Source organism: Acomys russatus, chromosome 32 (genome assembly GCF_903995435.1).
Source record: "Acomys russatus chromosome 32, mAcoRus1.1, whole genome shotgun sequence".
NCBI lineage: Eukaryota > Metazoa > Chordata > Mammalia > Rodentia > Muridae > Acomys > Acomys russatus.
In genome coordinates, this window is record NC_067168.1 from 33,778,392 (window position 1) to 33,796,585 (window position 18,194).

At 51.3% G+C, this 18,194-nt stretch overlaps 1 protein-coding gene across 2 annotated transcripts; it reads right to left on the reverse strand.

The window, feature by feature from the left end:
* Positions 1–6,250: 6,250 nt before the first annotated feature.
* On the reverse strand, positions 6,251–16,385 carry Hemk1 (HemK methyltransferase family member 1). 2 transcript variants are annotated; one of them, XM_051140490.1, is made up of 10 exons: positions 15,625–16,385; positions 15,163–15,254; positions 14,837–14,930; positions 9,983–10,117; positions 9,610–9,674; positions 9,274–9,323; positions 7,462–7,570; positions 6,676–6,771; positions 6,417–6,530; positions 6,251–6,305 (listed from the first exon to the last, which is right to left on the reverse strand). In XM_051140490.1, exons 1-10 carry the CDS (start codon positions 15,694–15,696, stop codon positions 6,269–6,271), a joined length of 864 nt encoding a protein of 287 aa, XP_050996447.1. In that variant the 5' UTR covers positions 15,697–16,385; the 3' UTR covers positions 6,251–6,268. The 2 variants fall into 2 exon arrangements, with proteins under 2 accessions (XP_050996447.1, XP_050996446.1); XM_051140489.1 differs by having other exon boundaries at positions 15,587–16,383.
* Positions 16,386–18,194: the final 1,809 nt, after the last annotated feature.

Below are 18,194 nucleotides of genomic sequence, written 5' to 3' on the forward strand. Positions count from 1 at the left end.
CTCATGCTGTGGTGACCCCCAACCATAAAAGTATTTTCGTTGCTACTTCATTAACTGTAATTTTGCTACTGTTATGAACTGCAATGTACACGGCTGTGTTTTCTGATGGTCTTAGGTGGCTTCTGTGAAAGGGTCATTGAGAACCACTTAGCTATCCGGGGACTCATAGAAGCGCCACCTATTGGCCATAGGGCTTTGGAAACGATGGCGTCTGAGAGTGCTGAACCAGGAGTCAGGAGGCAAGCGCTGTGTGAACTCTGGTAAGATCCTTGAGTTTGGCTGTCCCTCTGGAGCCTGGCTTGAGAGACTGAGATCCTGATGCTGTGTTCCATGTGCCAGGATTAGGCAGCTGCTGTGGTTGTGGGAAGCCCTGTGGGACAGCTCTGGCAACTTCCACTCCCGTTCCAACAGGTGGGTCTTAGCCCTGAGCTCTGTAGGAGATGGCTCAGGACCTAGCTATGCCAATCCCTGTGTCTCTGATGGTGAGGTGGGCACCAGTGGCAGCCTCATCCCCTTCCAGTCTGCTGTGCCTACTTCTGCTTGGGGGAAGGGAGAATTGGAACTTAGATACAAGTCTCCGTACGGTTCACGTTTATTAGCACCAACAAGTCCTCTGGCTTCATCCAAACTATGTCCAGGGGATCTGTGTCCAGGCTGCCTCCTTAGTCCCAGGTCTCTGAACTATTCCAAGGTATCTGAACCAGAACACTAAGATCCTTAGGGACAACCAGATTCAGTTCCAGGATAGAGTGGTGACACAGTCCTACACAAGCTGAGGGCTATCTGGGTGATTGGAAAGAGCCCAGCTATCCACCAACATGGAGGGTGGTCAGGCTTTCCGCTTAGTCACAGCTCAGTTCACATCATGACATACATATGGAGGATGTGCTGGGCCAACCACACAAGCTCCGTGAGAAGCAGGGACAAGGACCCAGGCAGAACTTACACAATTAAAACTAGCCCAAGGGCCAGGTGGTGGTGGTGGCGGCAGTGCAAGACTTTAATCCCAGCACTCAGGAGGCAGAGGTGGGTGGATGTGAGTTTGAGGTCAGCCTGGTCTACAAAGGGAGTCCAGGACAGCCAGGGCTACACAGAGAAACCCTGTCTCAAAAAAAAAAAAAAAAAAAAAAAAGAAAAAAAGAAAAAAGAAAAAAGAAAAAAAGAAAGAAAGAAAGAAGAAAAAGAAGCTGGGATTTATATAAAAGTATGTGTTTTTGGCTGGGTGGTGGTGGCATATGCCTTTAATCCCTGCCCAGCAGAGACAGGCAGATCTCTGAGTTCAAGGCTAGCCTGGTCTACAGAGTGAGTTCCAGGACAGCCTGGGCTACACAGAGAAATGTTGTGTCAAAGCAACAACACTAAAGTGTGTGTTGTCATTTGGTTTCTTTTGCTGTGTGATAAAACATGGATCAAAACCTCCCCCTTCCAACTGTGGTGGGAAGAGTTTATTTCAGCTTACAGGTTAGGAAAGCCAGGACAGGAGCTCACACATGAGAGCAGAGGCAGGATCTGACGCACAGACCGTGGAGGTACACTGCTCACTGCTTGCTCCCAGCTTCCCATTCAGCTAGTACAGCCCAGGGCCACCTGCCCAGGGATGGTGCTCCCCACAGTGGGCAGGCCCGCTGACGTCAATTATCAATGAAGAAAATGTTCCACAGATGTGACTACAGGCTAAACTGATGGAGACAGTTCTTCACTCGAGGGCTCCCTTTCCCAGGTGTGTCAAGTTGACAAGCAAGGCTAGCCATGAAAGTCTGCACTGTCCCTGGACTCTTTCTTCTCTTTGCATCCTGGCTGCCATGAGGTGAGGAGCTTTCCTCCACCGTGCTTCTGCCTTGTAACATGCCCATCAGAGCCAGCCAATCCTGGGCTGAAGCTCTGAGCCAAACTAATCATTCCTCCTTGTAAGGCATAAGAATAGAGTAAGGCTAGCCAGGATGACCCTGGATAAATGTACTGAAGGCTAAGCCTGCAGAAGTGAGTTTAATCCCCGGGACCCACACAATAGAAACTGGATCCTGCAAGTTTACCTCTGACATCCACTACCATGCTCTGGCAGGGACACACACACACACACACACACACACACACACACACACACACACAGTGTAGTAAAAAAGAATACAAAGTGACTAACCCAAGCTCCATAGAGCACCAAGATCTCCCATAGTTGCTGTAAAAGATTATCACAGATTTTGAAACTTAAAACAATACACACCACCACATTGTATAATTGTAGAGGTTTGAAATCCAAAATGAATCCCACTGTGCTTAAATGATTTCATTCTTTTCCTGAGACATTAGGGAAGAAATTGTTTGCATTCCTTGGCTCTCAGTTCCTTCCTCCTGCAACCACACCATCCTGACCTGGTTCCTCTCCCTTGACACCTCTGTCTTCTCCTTCCTGTAGACACCTGTGATTGTACTGCACTTTTTTTTTTTTTTTTTTACTTTTTTAGATTTTTAGTTACATGTTTGGGAAGAAGGATCAATTGGTAAACAAACTTAAGGACCGGGGTTAGGATACCCAGCACCCGTGCAAAAGCTGGGCATGGCTGCATGCTTCTGTAAGCCCGGCATGGACAAAGGCAGGAACCCTGGGGCTTGTGTAATGGGAGAAGTCCGGGTCAGTGGAAGGCCCTGCCTCAAAACATAAGCTGGTGATTGAGGCCTCTGGCCTCCATGTGCATGTATGTATACACACACACACACACACACACACACACACACACACACACAACTTGCATGTGTCATATAGGGTAATAGTCATGGGTTAGAAGATGAGGACATAGGTGTCTTTACTCACCATTATAGTGCCTACAGGGTCAAACCCAGGGTCTCCTCTGGGGCAAAGAGTTCATAGAGATCAGGCCACCACCTTAGTCACCACCTTGACTGGGGGCTGCTTAAGGCCAAGAGCTCCAGGAACCCTGGCGCCTGCTCCCGCTGCCGCCTGCTCCCGCTGCCGCCAAGGACAGCCTGTTCTCCTGGCATGGCTGCAGGGCGGGTGTCAGGTGCACTGGAGCCCTCAAAGTGATTATGGCTCAACTTGAACAGCTGCCTGGCTCAGGCAGGAGGCCAGACCTCATGGCTTCCTCTCTCTACCATCTGGAATATGTGGGTGTTATTGTCAGGTCAGATATGGACCACTCAGGAAGTTCCAGCCTCTAGTCTAGAAAATGGATATCCTGTCTGTTTATCAGGGGACATTTACTAAACCTGAACGTGCCAGTCGCACAGGGGTTCCCAGAATGTGACCTGAGGAAAGTTTCTGAATTCAGGGGACAGATATATAGGCAGGGCACTGACAGAGATGTGTGTAGGGGACAGCTAGAGCGCAAGGTCAGGGCAGGTGCATTTGAATTTAGCAGCTATGACATGGATTGGCAGTGGTGGCCAAGGGCACTCCAGAAGGCTGCATTGGCCTGGGCTAGGGGAAGGTGTTCAGGGGAGGGCACTGCATGGTAGCTGAGGTCCAGGGCGGTAAGGAATCTAAGGTGAATAGAGAGAAACAGGCCAGGCTGCAGAGATTAATGGGCTTCCCACCTCATCCCAGCAGTTCACAGACCTGTCAGTGGTGGAACCCTCTATCCTGACCGCTTACTTATGGCCTCTTCAGACAGCACTCTGGAGGACACAGAGACCATCCTGGGGTCCTGGGATCCAGTTAAGGTTTAGAACAGAGACTGGGAAGATGCCTAGTGACCGTGGAAGTGCACATGCAGAAAAGGATATACTGGTAGCTGGGGACAGATTTTCATAAGGTAGCTGAATAAGCCCCATGGGGAGCTACAAAAAGCACTTAACTGTGAGGCAAGACCATAGTTTCTCCACCTGCTGAAGGGGACAGAACTGCTCTCCCAGGCTCTGGACTTAAGACCTCAGGGCCTGAAGGGCCTGGACAGCATCGTGTACAACTGCATTCTCCTGCACTGTCCCCAAGGGATTCCCTGACTTGTGCCAAGCTTCTGGCACTCCCACCAGGAGAAAGAAGAGGACAGGGCATGTGAGCCTGTCTTTCTCAGAGTGGAGCCCTGGCTGCTGTGGCTTGGGCCTCAGGGATTCAGGCCCTGGTGGGGAGATGCAGTGATGGGAGGATGTGGCTGCTCCTGGTGGCTCCATCTCCAGAGGGCAGAGTCGCCAAGAGCCCCTCAGGATTAAAATCCTGCCACCTTTCCTTCGCTCAGTGCACTGTCTCTGCCTGCCTCATCCTGGTGCTGAGCTGACCCAGCAGGGTGCAGGGACTTCTCTCTATCATGGCTTGAGGCAACAAAACCACCCACAATGTAGCAAGAAAATCTCACAACCACCCTCTAGGGTAAAGGACTTTGGTCCCGTTCTCAAGGTTTAGAGGCCAAAGCTGAAAAAAGTCAAAGTCATCTGCTCGAGGTCACACCCTGGTGAGGGACAGACTTGGTTGGGATGGCTTCAGCACCCTACATGCAATGGCTCACCAAATTAGGCTGGTAGCTCCAGTCTGGAGGCCCTGCCTTGCTACTCTACTTGGCTTGGATTTTTATCCCAGTGGAGTCAAGTCCCACATTTTTCTGGGAAGGAAGTTGTCCCAAGGGTGGATCCTGTTCCAATGACCCCAACTACCCCTCCACCGTCTCTCTCCACTGTTGTATTCTCTTGGGTGCCAGACCCGCAGGCTCCCCAAGGCCTTACCTCAGAAACAGGCCTAAGGCCAACACAGAAAAAACGTCAGGGAACTGAGCACTGAGACAAGAGGCCACAGACTGCTGTGAGGTCAGGACAGCTGCCCTGAGATGTCTGAAGACAGCCAGAGCCAAAGGGCAGAGGCAAGAGAGAGAGAAGGCACTATTCACACAGGCTTTGACAAGCAAAGGTCAAATGGCATAGGAGGCTCAGGAGGTGAGGAGCCCTGCTCTGGTTGTAGCCCAGGTTACCCACCTAGGTTCTTTCTGGAACAGGCATAAGGGAAAGGCCGGGCTCTTTCCTTTAGAGGAAGCCAGAGACAGATTGGGGGCCACATATCTAGGGCTGGACACAGGGTAGGTCACCAGGGCTGGATCCTGGGGCTCTGCGACCCTTAGTGTGATCTCTGCCAGCACACACATGCCTGTCAACCACAGCAGCAGACATCACTTACACCAGATATGAGTCCAGAAACACAGACTTCCAGAAGGTGAGGCCCTAACTTCCTTTCTCACGGGACTTGTCCCTTGTGAGTGCCTTGAATCACAGGACTTCAGGCAGGCCTTACCAGCTTGGCCCTCCTGCCTCGACAGTGGGCAGTCGGATGCCAGCATGAATGTTCTACTCTGCTGATGTAGAGTAGAATAAAACGAGGCTATTTCCTGCCCTGGTCCTGGACTCAAGCGTCCGCTCCTCAGAGAGAAAGGAGACGACTGAGGTCCAACTGCAAGACTCTGGCCTGGGACCCAGTTCCTGTCTTGGCAGAGCTGTTGCCTTTTAGAGCACACTGCCTCTGGCTGTGGCACTTTAGGTCAGGTCCTTGCAAATGTGGGGGGTGGGGTGAGGGGAGAGCTAGGTGGGATGAACTTGCTTAGTGTCTCAAACATTTTGGGAGCCACCCAGATGCAGTCTTGTGTCCACACTCACCAACTGGAGCGGCTTCCTGTTGGTGTTTACAGCAGGCTAGTCTATGGGCCTTCTGGTAGCTGGGAATTTGCCCAGAGTTGGGATCATGGTCACAAGCCAGTGCACCAACCAGGGAGACATATGTGGGTTATTTTAATTCCAAACTTGAATTTCTATGTTTGGAAAGGATAGTCAGTAAAAGCAAACTAAAGTCCTGTAGGTTTTCCCCCCACCCTACTGTTTCAAACCTTCACTTAAATGAATGTGTGTATACAACCCCAGGGTCACATGTCAAAGACCCTCAGCCCCATCCTCACCCTCAGACACAGCCATGCCCAGGAGAGGCATAACACCATGCACATTAAAACAAACAAACAAACAAAACAACCAACAACCAACCAAACAAAAAAACGCTGGTTCGTCATTTATTGTTCTCTCAAGACCTCACTGGTCACACTTCCCAACATCTTCACAGCAGTTTCACCCAGCTCTGGGATCTCTGTTCTTTGCTGCCCTAGGAAGAACACTCCATCCATGTTTCTGAGTCTCCTAGGAACATCCATCATAAGGAATCACAGAACCATGGGTCATGCCTCGGGTTTGGGAAGGCACTGTACACCTCCCTCCTAGAACACCCCGCAGGGTCAGCCAAGCGCCCAGCAGGCTAGCGCCCTGGCCGGGCCTTTATAGATAAGCCACACTATGATGCAGACTTCTGGATATGCAGGAACCGGGGCCTGAGGAGACAGAATGAGTATCTGGGTACCAACTGAACTCTAAGGAATGTGCAAGTGGTGGGGGCTGTGGAGTGCATGGAAGTGACGTGGCTATGGGAGCTGTAGCCTTACCTGCCACAGAAGTCTTTACGTACAGCCGCAAGACTAAGGTGCAGGTCAGGCCGGCTCCGAAGCCAGCTGCCGACAAGCTCCGGGTGCCTTGGGTCCACTTCTAAGAAGATACTTCTACATGGAGGAGAGATGGGTCAGCTCGAGTAGCCAGGGCCAGGACCTGTGTTTCTAGGTTGTCTGGCCTGCAAGAGGCGGGGACACAGTGATTGCTAAGGCATGCCAATTACACAATGGAAGAGGAGGAGGCCAGTGTCCATACCCAGAGGCATTCAAGAGCCGGGGTGCCAAGGTCAAGATGTGGGTAATGATGTCCATGCCTTCCTCACCACCATCCAGGGCCACCAGGTCTTCATAACTGAATGGGAAAACAGTGGAAGGTGAGAGCCTGGGGAAGGAGTGTGTGCTGATGTTGAGAGCCCAGGTAGGCCTTCACAAGGGCCCGCTGGGCTCAGGTTGATAGGTAAGCTGAGGGTCCATTAGCAGCCTCCCCTTCCTTCCCCTCTCTTGCAGACAACCCTCCATGGAGCAGGGATGGACGGACTTGCTGAGTCCCACTGACAGAGCCCTTGGAGCATTTAAAGCTGACCTGACTAGGCCCAGAAAAGAAGAGCCAGCCCCCAACCCATATTACCACTGCTTATGTAGGGACGTGTGGTTACACTGGCCTTTCTGGCCATGTGAACACAGGATGGCTTTCCCACTGAGCTCTCGTGGGTCTTTTAACAGGACACCTTCCCTCCTAGGCCTTGGTCTTGTGTAAAATGACACATCCCCTGTGAGTACCTTCTACAGGGCTTCACTATGCCTGACGCAAAATCCTTCCCAAGGGCCTGCAAGCACTACTGCCCACTCCTCTTTCAAAGTGGGAAACAGATGCTCAGAGAGGCTCCAGGGCTCCAGGAGTCAGAAGCACAAAGGCAAAAACGTCCCCAGGAAGCCTGCAGGCTCTACAGAGCAGTTCTGCATTACTCTCCAGCTCTGCACTGTTTCTCCAGATGGGAGGGCCACCTCCTAGACCTTCTCTGCTGTCCCACCCACCCTGTACCTGCAGATCTCTGGAGCCAGTTGTTCCATGTCCTTGTGGAAGATGTAGGGAGGGTTGCTGACCACCAAGTCCACGGGGCCCCAGGGTAGAAGCTGTGTCCAGCACCCCTCTATGGGCAAAGAAGTGGATACACAGCATCAATGACCCACAACTTGTAAAAGCTCCACTTGCCCATTGTCCCTTAGTTAATCCCACTCCCCAAGGCATACTATGGGCCTGTCTTTAGACCTGATAAGCTCCAGTCCCTGCTTAGCAGGCTGCCTGGGAGTGGACATGCTCTGACATGCGGCCACTTACCTAGACTATCCATGTGCTCTCTCCTCCCTGTCAGGGCTTCCTCAGTAAGCAACATTCAAGTGCCGCCTCCAGCAAGCCCTCCCTGATGCAGAGGCAGAGGACGGGCTTCTCTGCTCTGCAGGCGCCTGGCCTCACCGTGCTGCTTTATAACCAATATAGTCTGAGAGCATATGGAGGGCTACTCTGCCATCCTCAGACAACCCCTCATGGCTGTCTCTAGGCCCCACTTGTACCGGATGCTAACCCAGGTGTATAACACTCACACAAAGCTTGGGGACTCCATGAGTAACAGAAGAATCAGAACTGGCACACATCCTGACATGGTGCCAGGCAATGCCTCACCACCTCTTCCAGGCCAGGTGGATGCAAGGAGGGCACATATGTATTTTGATCCTAAGGTTTTCTCTTTGATGTTGTTTAATTTGTTTGACTTTTTTTGTTTGTTTTGTTTTGAGATGCTTCACTTTGTATCCCACGCCAGTCTAGAACTATGTTTCCCAGACAGGCTTTGAATTCATAGAAGTCCTCCTGCCTCGCTGCTGCTAAGATTACAGGTATAAGCCACCATACTTGTCTCCCAACTACTTTCCTTTGAACATCTGTTTACCTCTTGTCAGTAAATAAACCCAAGTTAAACTTATCTGTATTAGGGGATCCAGCAGGTAAGAAAGACCTTGTGGCTGAGCGGTGGTGGTGCACATCTTTAATCCTAGCACTTGGGAGGCAGAGGCAGGAAGATCTCTGAGTTTGAGGCCAAAATTCTCTACAGACAGCCATGGCTACACAGAGAAACCTGTCTCGAGGAAAAAGGGGGGAGGGCTAGTGACTCCATGGGCCTTCATGGGTCAGGTCAGCCAAGAAGACCATTTCCATTCCTGGCCCACTTCCCCTCCATGCACCCTGGAGGGGAGCAAGGCAGGAACGGCTGGAGATGGAGACCTCAGGCGGCTGAGAGACTCAGAGACAGTTTCAGTGACACAGCTCATTTATTTGTGGGGAACAAAGGCTATGTAAACCTTTGGGGGTGCATAGGGGCTATTGAGGTGAGTGTACATCATTGGCCAGGGCTAGTGTGCTGGGGATGCCTCATTTGCATAAAGAGGAATTCCAGGTGCTGCTGGACATCACCTTATAAGGAGAGAGGAAGATTAACCTGCTGTCAGGCTATGTGACCTCCTAAGGAGGGCAAGGGTGTGGGCACAGGGCTAAATGTGCAAGGCCACACAGGCCGCAGACAGGGCGGGAGTGGTCCTATTCCTACTGATCTCAGGATAGATTTCTGGGATTTGGGCATGCCTTGACCCCACTGCTGCTCTGAGCCCCTTTCCTCCCTCCCCCAATGGTTCCCTGACCCCACAGACAATAACACTTTGTCAGCCCTCAGCAAGGACTGGTCTGAGATGGTCCACAGGTATGATTACTGGCAAACCCTTACCCCATTTCTGCATTGGCTCACCCACCAGCAGCACCTCTCTCCAAGATTCCCATGCCAAGAATATGTGTAGAGGAATATACCTGATGTGACGTCAAGAGGGATGATCCGAATCCTGTCCTGCACCTGAAGCCTGGAGAGATGGAGACGTGGTGGTGAGCACAGAATGCAAGCCTTTACCCTTGCCTACAAGGACCAGGAGGGAAAGCGAGCCGTCCTTATATCAGCAGTACTGCTCATAGTCCGTCCATTCATAAACCCATGGCACCAGTGCCAGGCTACCCTCATTGCCTCTCTCCCTCAAGAGTGCAAGTCAGACACTAGTAGTAGGTTTGACACTAGAATAAAGGTCAAGTTCAGAGTCCAGTAAAGGGTCCGACTGCCCAGCGCTGGCCTTCTGGACCTCCCAGCCCACCTACCTCTGAGCATTCTCACGGGTGAGGCTAACAGCAGCTTCTGCCTTATCCACAGCAACGACTTGACTCTGCCCCAGGAACAAAGGAAGAGAGCTGGAGTTCTGGGAGATGCCTGACTAGGAATCCTCCTCTAGGTCCCAAGAAGAAAGGAATATGTAACGAAATCTTCCCGTGGTTAGGCTCTGGCTGGACAGCCAGGCTGCAAGTCAGAGGCTATGGCCGTGCTGGCCTGGGCATACCTTCCTTCTCCAGCCACTTTCCCTCAGCGCTTCTAGCAGAGGGACGTGGGGGAAGGAAGGACCAGTGAATGGAAGAGACCACAAGTGACTGTCTCAATGTGCTAAAGGCAGGGTAGAGGGATGTAGAAGGGGCTTACCTTGGGGAGCTGGCTTAGCAGGCTGAGGGCAATGGCTCCTGATCCACAGCCCACCTCCAGAATGAGGGGACCACCTTGGGCTCCCACTGCAGGGGGCCTCTGGGCCACTTCCTCTAAAACCCAGCCAACCAGTTCCTGGAAGGCAGAGGGTCTGGATCAGACTGGATGCCATACTTAAGCAATTGACAACAAAGTCCAAGCAGCTGGCTCCTACTGAAGGGAGGTGGGGGACAGCCATAGCCAAACAGATCTTCACATTGGCAAGGACCCTGGGTGGTTCATTCTGTCCCTCCACGCCTCAGTTTACTCGTGTGCAGAACTGAGCATTCCTCTCAGGAACACAGTGAAGAGTAATCAGAACCACATACTGATCCCTCACCTGCTGCATCCATGCACAATAAGCCCCAGCTATGCCCTTCCAGACATCTACCCATCCTTATATTCAAGAAATGCTGAGACCCATGTTTGACAGCCAACCCCGCAGTGCCTGGTCTTGCTTCTAGAGCCTGTGTTCATCTGTTGGATTGTCACCACTGGCTCACATAGATATTAACACCCAAGGGTCAAGGCCCTACCTGGAGCCTGAACTGTGGCTCACAGGGGTCAAGAATCAGGCTTGGAGTTGAGAATATAGCTCAAAGGCAGAGCACTTGCCTAGCATATGTAAGGCCCTGGGTTCCACCCTGGTACCATGGGGGTGGTGAGAGATAAATACACCAGAGGTGGCTACTATGTCCGCAGCATTTACACAGAGCTGACTTTGGGAATTTCCCAGGAGACTCTTAGGCCAAAGGGACAAGAAATTCCCTTAATGGGGCAGGGACACGTCCTTGCTCGAGTCTCATACTAGCAGGTGGTTGTGTCATAAACAGAACATGGCAAAGCATAAGAGCCTGTCTGGATGGTACCCACCACTGTGACAGGGTTTGGGGGCTCGCTCACCATCTACTGGCTGCACAGGCAGTATATGGTGGATACAGGGTTAGCTGGGCATGAAGGGTGAAGGTTGCTGCTGTCCCATAGCTGAAATGTTTCTAGCCAGAGTACAGGGGATCCAGGCATGCATCAGGGGAGGGGCAACGTGGCCTCTTCTCAAAGATGGCCCCCCTTGGATATGGGCAGAGGCCCCTTCAAGGCTCAGGAAGCTGGGAAGAAGCAGCAGGTGAGATCCCCTTCGAAGAAAACCTCCCTTAGCCCCTGTGTCTGTTATCAGACCTGGAGCTCACAAACTGTGCCCCAAATCAGACCTGGACACTCATCCTCAATAAGCCAATAAAAAGAGTCAAATTAAAAGTAGAAAGCAGAAAAGAAAAAAAGGAGGAAGTAAGTTAGTTTATTCAGTGTGGCCACACTGGGGGGAGAAACAAAGAGATCTGCAAACCCCTCAAGCTGATCTTCAGAGTCCTCAAGTGAGATCAAAATGTAAGCAGCAGGCCAAGGATGAGCGAATCTAAAAAGTTCACGCCAAGGTGTGGTCCTGCCCACTACTGACCCTCCATTATCTGGGTTTCAGTCTTCTCACCCTGTCAGGTGCTCTGACAGGTGGTTCCAAGTGATTACAGCTGATATCTCTTGGTGGGAGACATGTTCCCCCTCTGACTAGTGCATGAAACTTCTCAGGAAATTCCTACTTCTTTGGGGTCCACTGTTTCAACCATCTGAGAGACCGGGGGGACACATCTGTCTCCTTAGAGCATCATCACTTCTGCCAGAGCAGTGGCATCTCTACAACCCAAAGGTCTTCAACCTGACTTGAAGATCTAGGACAGGGTTTGCCTCTCTTGTCATGTTAAATTGTGAGAGGACATTGGGCCTGACCCACCAGCACCAGCCAGGCCCTGTGGAGCAAACGGCACCAGGTCACCCAAACCTACTTTCCTTGTAAGTTTGTCCTGCTGAGTCCCACAGGCATTTTGTCCTTCTAGGCCCCCAATCTCAGTGGCAGTGCTCACTTACACCAAAGGAAATGAGTCCAAAGCAAACAGAAGCTGGAGAGCTGGAGCAGCCCTCCGTGCCTCAAGCCTCTTCTATACTCCCACAGGTGAGGAAGCTTGGTTCAGTCCTATGCCGGGAGGGAGTGAGGAGCAGAGGGGTGTGTGCAGCAAGCTGGGCGTATGACCAGTGAAGGACCTGCAATCTAGGGCTGTGACTGTGAGGCTGCCTGTGTTAGGGGTGTGAGTTTCTCTGGGTTTCCTGGCCACAAATGGCCCACTCTGGCTGGAGGATGACCCCTCAGCCAGCCCACACTGGCTAGCCACCTCACAGAGGCATCCCTGACCTCAGACATGCATACCAACTATGCAAATGGCCACCTGGGGCAGGGTGTGAAGCTGGCGGACTGGGCCCCCACTGCTACCAGTAGCCTCTTCCTTTCCTTTCTACCACAGACTATGGAAAGCTTGTCTTAATTTTAGGACCATCTGGGGGACTATGTGGGAACTATCTATGTTGCTACCACATCCAGGAAGTCTAGAAAGTTCTTCCCTGTGCAGTGAAGACAGTCCCTTTACCTAAAGCTGTTGGCTCTGAGCCAAGCTAGTCACAGAGCCAGGTCATCTGTTCCAACTGAATCCAGCAAGAATTCAAAGCATAGTATGACAGAGAGAACTGTGAGACCATGGCAGGGAAGGGGCAGCTTGGGTAGCCCCGCAGTCTCAGCGGGATGCAAGCACCATGCACACCCTCTATCAGGATCACATCCCTGGTGGGCTGGCCCTAGTCAGGTATACTGCCTCCCTGAAACAATTACAGCACTGAGCCTCTCCCAGCCTACAGTCAGACCACACCATGGAGATGCAAATGGCTCACACCCCAGCCTTAGGTTTCCCACTGTATATATGGCCCCAGGGAAAACCAAACTCATCAGGCCACAAGCCACTTGCAACTCTGCATTTCAGACTTTCACACCCACCATCAAAAACCGCTCTTTGATGGATAGAGAATATAGACTCCGTGACCCCCTCCCCTGCACCCGCTCTCTCCACTCCCTGCCACAACCCACGTCCTCTTGATTTCTCAGTAAAGCACCCCTGTCTGATGTGGCTTCCCATGGGGGCAAACCTGGTGAGTTCTCGGAAATGTCTGTACAGTGAGGCAGACCTGGCCTCCCAGCCAACCACAGCGTCCTCACTCTCCCCCTCCTCCAGCAGCAAAGCTGCCTTCCTGGCTGAGACCCACCTCGAGTGCGAGTGCGTGGGGCACACAGGAGCTGAAAGCTCACACCGAGCACTCAGAATCCACAAACACATGGCAGATACCAGGTCAGCTCCAAGAGGATACAAAGGCCACCATGAGAGCTGCCCTCCTATGTTCTCCAAGGATGACAAGTGATCTGGCCAGAAGTCACATATTTGGAGAAAGCTACAGGATAATCCCCTCAAAGACAGGCAACATCCTGCTTGGAGTATCCATACCCCATCCCAAGTCATGTCACTTCTAAACAGGATAGAGCCAGAAAGTTCAGGTGCTGCCCATGGGTCCCTGCCTTGACCACCCTGACTTCTCAAGGCCTCAGACTTCCTGCAGCCCTGCCATACGATAAGGGAATAAGCCAGGTGGTTAATGGATGCTTTTTTTTTAATGGGTATGTATACTATTTTGCCTGTATGCATATGTACCAGCCATGTATGCATGCATGTATGTATGTACCAGGTGCATGAAGTGCCCATAGAGGCCAAAAGAGGGCATCAGATCTCAAGGGACTGTAGTTACAGATGGTTGTAAACCACTGTTGTGGGCCCTGGGACTTGAACCTGAATCCTCTGAAAGCGCAGCCAGTGCTCTTAACCACTGAGCCATCTTTCCAGACAGATCAGAGGAGTCATGACCAAGGGACAGTGATTGAAAGGGTGAAAGACTGGCAGCTCAAAGGCCCTGGCTAGTAAAGGTGGAACGGGACAGTTTTCCCAAGAAATGTTTATGTGCTGGGAGATCTCTCCAGAAATACCTTTTTCAGAGTCTCGTGCCCTCTGATTTTTGTCACCATGGCCTATACAGTCCCACTTCACCCCAGAGTCCACTTTTTTTTTTCTTTTTTCTTTTTTTTTTTTTTTTTTTTTTTTTTTTTGAGACAGGGTTTCTCTGTGTAGCCTTAACTGTCCTGGACTCACTTTGTAGACCAGGCTGGGCTTGAACTCACAGCAATCTGCCTGCCTCTGCCGCCACCATGCCTGGCTTCCAGAATCCACTCCTTAGCTCTCAGCTCTGCCTCAACAAAGAGGAAGTCCAAAGATAGAGAAACATCTCTCCCAGATCAGGGTGTATCCCCAAGGGACAACGTGCATGGGCCACACAATCATCAGCTCTAGTAATCTGAGGGCCTGACACAAGCAATCACCTGACCAGACAATGAACACCTGAGTGGACCACCAAGCCACAGCCTGTCCTGACAGGTCAACAATCCATCATCTGAGCCCAGAGTAGGTAGCAATCACCTATGAAGTCACATTGCTCATGCCAGGCCTCAGTGTCCAGCTAGAGCCCTCTCTTCTTCCCCATGCTCTCTAAGTTGCTGGAGGCCATTTACTTTCCATGGGTTGAGTCTGCCACGGCCTATAGGGTAGACAGCTCCTGAGGAAGGGCCACGATGAGCTGAGCACAGGAACAGCACTACTTGAAGCATTCTGTGTCCCTTCCAGTCCTTGGAGTTGGGGCAGAGGCTTGGAATGTGAAGAGTGTCAAAGAGAGAGGGCAAGAGGGCCTCTATCACAGCCAGCCAACCTAGCCAGCAAGACAGAGTGGGAGGACACAGTGAGTGGCGTTCACAGGGCTCCAGCACCCTCTGGAGGAAGTCTTGGGCAAGACAGGTACCATGAACCTTTCCTCATTTCCCTCCTGCCCTAGTGACATACTCACTTCTGTCTCTGGCCGAGGAATGAACACTGGGGGTACCATCTTCAGACTCAGGCCCTGGAAGTCCCACTCCCCAAGGATATACTGCACCGGCATCCTGCAGGAGGAGCATCCAGAGAGTCGTCGGTACCAGGGCCAGGATTAATAAAGCCAGCGCTGAACTGAGGACTGCTGTAGCTACGGGAACACCCTAGGACAGTCTAGGCATCCCCTCGCCAACAGATCCCTAGTCCGTAGACATTTCACTCCTCCCTGACCATAGTTTGGTGGAACCAAGGAAGGACGGATCTCTGTAGAGTCCTCAGATCTGTCCACGGGCGCTCGCTCACCTCTGTAACCGATGGCTACATAGCTCCTGGATGCACTCCAGTTGTTGAGGGGTCAGTGGCTTGGTCCAAAGTTCTGGTCTCAGGCTCTGAAACTGTCCCCATGGAGAATATGAGAGGCTGGTTCCCTTGGTCTAGGGACACGCAGCCAGGTTTCTTGTGTGGACAATGTCTGTGGACTCAGTCAACACTAGCCATTTAATCATCCCTGAACCCACAGTGCCTGGAACGCACTGTAATACTTTGTTGGATGAATGAATAAATATGTCTGAAACATTTGCTCCCCCCCCCCCAAAAAAAAATCCCACCAGTCTCAATCAAGCATCCTGGTTGAGGCAACAAATAAAACAAACAAAAGCCCCTCAATATCTGTTCCCCAGAGTTCTCCCTCCTCCCTCTTCCTAGCCTCCCTAACATTGCACTTAACTGTTTTGGCTCCAAGGACATGAGCCACGATGTACTCACTGGATTCCCGGGGCTCTGGGATACCTCTTTCCTCAAAGACCTTCGTCCAGTGGCTGACCATCTCTGTGGCATTCAACAGCCCAGCCAGACATGAGTAAGGCTTCCGTGAGTTGCAGGCCCAGCCCTGGGGGACTCCCCTCCTGCCCCTGGGACCAGATAGGAAGGTCCAAAGTATTCGGCCCCAAAGCTTCATGTCTTGGAGAAAGGTTTCCGTGCTCCTAAGTCTCCCCTGTGCTATCAGTTCCCGAGGTAGGGGTTGGGAGTGATCCCTGGGCTGGGCTGGGTGGAGAAGGATGGGTCATGGGCTCTGGTTCTCCATTGCTTTGTTTCTCAGATGTCGTCACCCTAAAGGAAGATGCGGAAAGGCTCAAAAAACTGTCTGACAAGAGTGTGCGTTTAATCTGTCACCTCCTGGACTATATCCACATGCTCAAACCACCCGTCTGATTTCTTTTTGTCTTGGCGAGTAATGTTTTGTTATTTTCAGCTGAAGTAGGTTGAATTGGTAGAACTTGCTCCCTGTTGATAGTCAAGGTGTAGGCTTGGGAGTAGGGCAGACCTATGTCAGACCTCAGTGTGAGTGAGTTCAGTCAAGTCATTGTTTCTGACTTCTAGTTTGTTCATCCAAAGTGTGGGGGAAAACACCACCAGCTCTCTGGTGAATGGTGTCTTGACCAATGAATGTCAAGGGCCTGGAAGATAGTATATCACACACCAGGGAGTCACTAATAGATGGCAGGAGACTGTCATGCTTGGGAGCCTTGCTTGTGTACCGTTACTATTTGGAAGCTGAAATTATCCCTCTAATTTATCCATGATCCCAGACATTAGCATACATTGAAGGTTGAAAAATTAACAATGCTATATTAAGTTAACACAAATAAATTATCTGACTTAAAATCGGTGGCCCCCTGTACTTTCAAGCAAACTAAATAAGGTCCAAACTGGCATTTGCTGAGTACCTGCTAACTGCCACATACTCAAAGGCAGGGCTCCAAGAAGAAGGTAGCAACTTGCCCACGGTTACTTAAGCTATAAAATACACTGGGCAGGACACAAATTAGGCTCAGACGGACTCCTGAGGCAACTCGGTCCGCCTGTTCCTTCCCAGTTTCAGAAGGAACCAAAGCTCGACGTCTTGACACAACTCTATCCCAAATACGAAACGACTCAGGGGAGCGCGCCCTCTCTCCAAGCCTGCTTCCCCGTGACTGTGAGGGATAGTCTCTGTCTCAAAAGTCAACGTGGCGGTCCAAGCATTCTCATCCAGATCTCCACACCTGATGCATACCTGCTACAGGGGATGCACGTGTGCCCTACCCACACACTGGCACCAGGAACAGGCTCGGGGTCGGCCCCGGATGTGCGTAGCTTGAAGTGTACTCCCTCTGCGCCTTGCTTCCGCCTCGGTGCAGTTGAGAAAGGGCTCGGGTGGACCACATCTCCCTGGTCTAGAGTTCCTGCAGAGGCCGGATTCCCCCTTTGAAGACCGTGGGATGGCGGGGAGGCTGAACTGACGTGATCGCAGTCTCACTGGGGGTAAAGTGCAGAGATGTGCGAGTGCTCTGTAGGGAGCTGTACCCACTAGTCTTCCGTCAGGTCGCAGCAAAGATGTGTCTCCAGCCTGCGGTGATTGCTTGAAGCAAACGTTTACATATCCAGCTAGGGCGGTGTGTGGGCAGAAACAAGCCGCGAGAGTGTCACCCACGTGCGCTTGGTTTGAGAGCCAGACTAGTTGGAGGAGGAAGGGAGCTGTTCTAACACCTTGCAAGCTGGGTCTAGCAGCGTGTGGTTGGGTTTCAGTTGTTTGGGGGCAGTCTCTGTTTTCGGAAAGGACCTGAATATCTAAGGACCCTCTTGACAGGCACATAGAATATTGGAACAGATAGCAGAACAGCGAATACGGGCGAACTAGATTCGAGTCCTGATTATGTTGGCAATTCGTTGTTTAAGTGCCCAGACCCTTCTAGCCTTTAGTTGTCCCTTTTATAAAATTCAAAGCAGTTTCAGGACCTGGTTATGTGCAGACATGTAATTGGAGCTACTGGAGAGGCAGAAGCAAGAGAATCATAAGTTCAAGCCCAGCCTGGGTAATTTAGTAAAAAGCCTGTCTCAAAATTTAAAAGGTGGAAGGGACCTTGAAGAGATGGTTCGGCGGTTAGGCGCACATAACTGCTCTTGCAGAGGACGGAACTTCAGTTCCAAGCACCCATGTGGACATACCCACCCAAACACACACATACACACATTTTTAAGACATAAAATAAAAAATCTAACGGCAGAAGAGATGGCTGGGGGGCGGGGAAAGGGTGGGCGGATGGGGAGGTAGGGGAGGGGTTAAGAGCAGTGTCTGCTCTTCCAGAGGTCCTGAGTTCAATTCCCAGCAACCACATGGTGGCTCAAAACCATCTATAATGAGGTCTGGCGCCCTCTTCTGGCGGGCATGAAGATAGTGTGCTCATATACATAAATAAATCCTTTAAAAAGTTTTTTTTAAATAAAAAATAGTTCATAGAGTAGCTCAGTTGTTGACCTGCTCACCTAACATGCACAAAACTCTGGATTTGATG

Coding starts and splice junctions, on each gene's coding strand:
- Hemk1 (XM_051140489.1), bottom strand. CDS start 15,817: ATGAAGCTTTGGGGCCGAATACTTTGGACCTTCCTATCTGGTCCCAGG. Junction 9,675..9,982: donor TGCTAAGCCAGCTCCCCAAG/GTAAGCCCCTTC, acceptor TTCCTGGGGCAG/AGTCAAGTCGTTGCTGTGGA. Junction 7,571..9,273: donor CCCTCTTGACGTCACATCAG/GTATATTCCTCT, acceptor CTTTGCCCATAG/AGGGGTGCTGGACACAGCTT.